Source organism: Grammomys surdaster, unplaced genomic scaffold, assembly GCF_004785775.1.
Source record: "Grammomys surdaster isolate TR1022 unplaced genomic scaffold, NIH_TR_1.0 958, whole genome shotgun sequence".
Classification (NCBI taxonomy): domain Eukaryota; kingdom Metazoa; phylum Chordata; class Mammalia; order Rodentia; family Muridae; genus Grammomys; species Grammomys surdaster.
The window spans coordinates 2,026,851-2,032,206 of record NW_021605377.1 but is presented as its reverse complement, the minus strand read 5'-3'; the positions used below and the strand labels follow the sequence as shown (position 1 = coordinate 2,032,206).

The 5,356-nt window shown below is 41.7% G+C and overlaps 1 protein-coding gene across 1 annotated transcript in view; it reads right to left on the bottom strand.

The window, feature by feature from the left end:
• Positions 1 to 893: 893 nt before the first annotated feature.
• Ikbip (IKBKB interacting protein) overlaps positions 894 to 5,356 on the bottom strand; it is an 18,713-nt gene continuing 14,250 nt past the window's right edge. Inside the window, exon 3 of the mRNA XM_028783068.1 lies at positions 894 to 1,750. Coding sequence (XP_028638901.1) covers positions 1,001 to 1,750 — 750 coding nt within the window. The 3' untranslated portion in view covers positions 894 to 1,000. The remainder of the gene's footprint in view (positions 1,751 to 5,356) is intronic.

The window sequence follows — 5,356 nt, the reverse complement described above, 5'->3', positions numbered from 1 at the left end:
GTACTGAGATTAAAGGCTTGTGCCATAACTGCCTGGCATTATGTTTTTTTAATGAATCTCAAATGTCTATTTGTTGTTGGTTTTTGTTTTCTTTCTGTGTTGGGAATTGAACCTAGGGCCTTATGCATACTGAACTGTGTTCTCAGATCTTTAAATAGCTGATTCATTTACTTATTAAAAATTATTACATTTTATTAATTTATATTTTATGTATATGAGCATGTGTCTGAATGTGTGTGGGCTTGTGTCTGCCTCAGTACATGTGTGGAAGTCAGAGGAATACTTGAGGAGTTGGCTTCCTCTCAGGTGAGTCCTGGGGTGTTGAACACAGGTCAGTGGCAGGTAGGGGCTTTGACCTACTACGCCATTGGACCTGATTATCTTTTTGATCGCTGTGACAGGATACTTGATGAGAACGGAGGACAGGTTTGCTTTGGCTCACTCATGGAGGGTGCAGTCTGTCCTGGTAGGAAAAGCGTAGCTGGCGGAAGTGTGAGTTCCAGAGCAGAGATCTGAGGGCCGCTTTTCCACTCACTTCCATCCTTCTCCTCAGTGAGGCATCCCAGCCAACCGGGTGGCTCGTCTTCACGGTGGACATTCACAACTCATTTATGGATCTCTGGAAATGTACTCGTAGAAACACTCAGAGGGTTATCTGCCAGGGGGACGTGACAACTTTCACCTTAATTACTTTGTAAATTCAAATGTTCAGTCTATTTAAATTTATTACTACAGGCTGGAGAGATTGTTCAACAACTACCCAAGTTCAGTTCCCAGTACCCACGTCAGCTCACAACTGTCTGTAACTCTAGCTCCAGTGGATCTATTACACTCTCGGGCCTGCACAGGCACCCAGTCTGTAAAGAAGTTAAAAAAAATATTAGAGAGCGAAGTAGTATCAAACGCAAAATGGCATTTATTCCAAAATATCAGTATTACCTATCAGTCTATTTACAACAACAATTTTTAAAAAATTACCTCTAATTTACATAATATCAAACTAATCTGAAATATGTGTTATTTCATCTTTAATGTCCTTAATTGCAGCTTGGACTATTGTTAAATTCGATATTTTTTCCTTTAAAAAAGCAATTTCTTTCTCTCTTTGCATTAAGTCAGAACCTAGTCTTCCAATGCGTACTGTTAGGTCATTTACTAGTGGTTCCAAACGTGAAAAATCCTTCTTCAGATTATACACCTTTGGCTTCAGGTCGTTTGCAAAACTCACTGCCTTCAGAACTTTAGCCCTCTCACTTTCCAAGCTTAGAAACCTATCTGTGTGCTCCTCGAAGTCGCCCTGGAGCTCAGCCAGCCTCTTGGTGACCGAGTCAATTCTTTTTGCATTTTCGCTTGCCGTCTTTCGGAGTGCCGAAGTTCGGTCGATGCTGCTCGAGAGAAGATCACCTATGTTTTCTACCGTAGCTGTTTCTACTTTTTTGACTTTATCTTCCAGAGCTTGCACGGCATCTGTTAATGATTCGACTTCCGTTAATAAACCGGAAATGCGCCGCACGTCTGTTTTCACACTTGTAATCTTGAGGCCCATATCTTTGGCCATGGAAGTTGTACCTTGGTCTACTTTTATAATATCTTCAGAAAGATTTGTTAATGTGTTATTCAATATACCCTGTTTCTCAGTTATCCTGTTAGACCATGTTTTCATCTCATGAATTTCTTCCTGCAGGAGCTTTAGATGATTCACGATTCGGAAAGTCTTCAGTTGTTCCAAGAGAGCTTCACATTTCTGATACTATAAGGAAATACAATATCACAGTGATTAGTCAAAACTTAACATTTAAAATTCAAATTTCATGTGTTTTTCTCCCTTATGACTTTACTGCTCTTTGGGAAAGCATAAGGTAAAATATAGTGTTGAAAGAGCAAGTCTTGGGTTTTAAATCCCACGACTGAAGAAAAAAAAAAACACAAAAGGAATTAGAAAAGAAAATTAAAATCATTTAAGTATATTGATAATAAATAAGAAACCTATACAGAAGCTGGAGAGATGGCTCAGAGGTTAAGAACACTAACTGCTCTTCCAGAGGTCCTGAGTTCAATTCCCAGCAACCACATGGTGGCTCACAACCATCTGTAATGGGATCCAACGCCCTCTTCTGGTGTGTCTAAAGATAGCGACAGTATACAGTCACATATATAAAATAAATAAATCTTAAAAAAAAAAAAAGAAACCTACCCAGGACATTTCATAAAAAATTATTGGAAATGACTTTTCTTGATGGTTCTTATATCATTGGTCCCTTACATAGTAACAGAATGAGCAAAAGGAGACGGGGTGTGTTCTTTATAGCTAGAGAAGAGAAGAAATCTCTGAATTCTATTTGGTATATATATTTTTTAAGTCTTGAGTCTTGCTATGCAGTCCAGACTGGTGAAAAATGCCTGATTCCTCAGTTTAAAAAAAGAATAGTTTTATTAAGATAGTGCAGGCTTTTTAATTAAAAAAATGCTTTATTAAGATATAACTGGGGGGCTGGAGAGATGGCTCAGCAGTTAAGAGTGCTGCTGCTCTTCCAGAGGGACCTGAGTTAAATTCTCAGCACCCATGTCAGGTAGCTCACAACCCTTGTCGTACCAGCTTCTAAGGATCCCATACCATCTCGATGCCTCCACAGGTGCCAGCACAGACATAGCAGACACTCACACAGGTAAACACACATACACATACATTTAAGACATCTTTGTAAAAGATGAAGTTTCTCTAAGGAAAGACAGTCTTCTGTGTATGTGTGTGAGTGGTTTATTTGTCTATGTGGACATCAATGTGCGTCTCACGTGTCTTCTATTTTTTTTTAAAGAATTATTTTATTTATTTATTTATTTATTTATTTATTTATTTAGTCTTTTGAGACAGGGTTTCTCTGTGTAGTTCTGGCTGTCCTGGAACTCATTCTGTAGACCGGGCTGGCCTCGAACTCAGAAATCCGCCTGCCTCTGCCTCCCAAGTGCTGGGATTAAAGGCGTGCGCCATCACCGCCCGGCTTGTTTTATATTTGTGAGTACACTGTAGCTGTCTTCAGACACACCAGAAGAGGACATCAGATCCCATTACAGATGGTTGTGAGTCACCATGTGGTGACTAGGAATTGAACTCAGGACCTCTGGAAGAGCAGTCAGTGCTCTTAACCGCTGAGCTATCTATCCACCACCTGTGTCTTCTACTACTGCTCTTTATTTTCCTTCTTCCCCCCCCTTTCTCTCTCTCTATTTCTCTCTCTCTTTCAGAGACAAAGTCTCACCATCTACCCCTGGCCTGAAAGGTCCTATGTTGATCAGACTGGCCATGAACTCACAGAGATCCATCTGCCTTTGCCTCTTGAGAGTTGGGATCAAAGGGTTGTCCTACACACATGGTACCACCTTATTTTTTGAGTCAAAGTCTCTCTAAAAACATTGAGCTCGCCAGCTGGCTGACTAGCTGACCAGTGGGCTCTTGGGTTCATCCTGTGTCCATCAAGAGCTGGAATTACAGTTATGCACTCTATACCAATTTTTGAAAAATATTAAAAAATATTAACATGTGTATATACCTGTGTGAGTTTGTGTGTACTACACAGATCAGGAGCCCATGTCGGCTGGGGAAGGGCCTCAGATACCGTGGAAATGGAACTTCAGGCAGTCATGAGTCTCCTTGTGGGTGATGAGAACCAACGTTGAGTTCTCTGCAAGAACAGTAAGGGCTCTTAAGCACTGAGCCATCTACACCCCTCTATGCTCAAACTTTATGTGGATAGTAGGTATCCAAACTCAGATTCTCAGCTTTACCTGCTAACCTATCTCCCTGGTTTACTGTGAAGATTTATTATGAACTTGGAAAATGGAAACTTAATACAACATGCTAACAGACTAGAAATGGTTAAGTCCTTTCCCCTTTACTCTCCTCCCTGCCCTCCCCTGCCTTCTTCCTGCCCCCCACCACCCCCCGCTCCTTTTCTTCCTTGCTTTTCAGTGCTGGAGATCAACTTCAGGACCTTGCACATGACAGGCAGCCACTCTCCCAACCTACATCCCTACCTATCCCTTTAACTGTTGAGTTGTATGTATGTATGTATGTATGTATGTATGTATGTATATATGTATGTAGAGACAGTCTCATGCAGCCTGTATGTATGTATGTATTCATGTATGTATGCATGCACACATGCATGTATATGTAGACAGTTTCATGAAGCCCAGGCTGACCTCGAGCTCTCTATGTAGTTGATGATGACCCTGAGTTTATAGTCTTCCAGCTTCCATCCTGAGTGTTAGATTACAGGCTTGTGCCACAAGGCCTGGCTTTATGCAGTGCTGGAGCTGGAACCCAGTGCTTCAGAAATGCAGGGCAGACACTCTACCAGCTGAGCTGTATCTCCAGCCCCTCCTGTAATTTTTAACAATTATTTTCAGCATTTTATGTGTATGGGTGTTTGCTCACGTGTGTGTCTATGCACTAGTCGTATATCTGGTGCTTGAGGAGGTAAGAGGGTGCTGAATTGCTCTGGAACTGGAGTTACAGTTGTGAGCTGCCATGTGGGTGCAGGGAATCAGATCCAGGTCCTCTGGAAGAGCAGCCAGTGCTCTCATCCCGAGCCATCTCTCCAGCCCTGTCCCCGTAACTTTTAATATGTCTGAATCTATAAGCACAGCACCACAGTTACAGGGAATGATCTGTGGGCCAATCAGCTCCTCAGAAACTTCGTTGGGGGATGTCACCCTGTAGCTGAGCCTGGCTTGGAGCTCACTATGTAGCCCAAGTTCCCCTTGGACTCCTGATTTCCTTTCCTTGGTTTCTCAAATGTGAGGATTCTCCTCCAACATTTACCCATTCCTTTTTCAAACCCCAAAGAATTTTTGAGCACAGTTAGCGGATTTACAGAACTTTAGCTTATTTGCGATCTAAGAACACATGTAGCTGAATTATATATAGCCTTCTTGATTCTCAAGAAAGCTACTGACAAGAGTCACAGACAAGTTCCACTAACAGATTTCTGATGCCCCAGGTTGAGCAGTAGCAGTCTGTGGAGCAGGTGGCGGGTGGGTGGCCCTCAGCCTCTGGAGTGGGACAGGTTTAGAAGTGACTGCAAAATTGAATTTAAAAATCTTACAACTTTTACGTGTAGGGGTGTTTTGCCTACATGTATGTTGATGTATCATGTGTGTGCCTTGATGCCTGTGGAGGAAACTTGAGTTGTGGATGACTGTGGGTGCTGGAAACCAAACTCAGATTCTCTTTGATAATAATAAGTGCTTTTAACTGCAGGGCGACTCTCCAGCTCCTGATGTAACTATTGCTATAAATACATTTTAAAACTTCACACCCAAAAGCTTAAAAATAATTAAGTGCTTATTTTGTGAA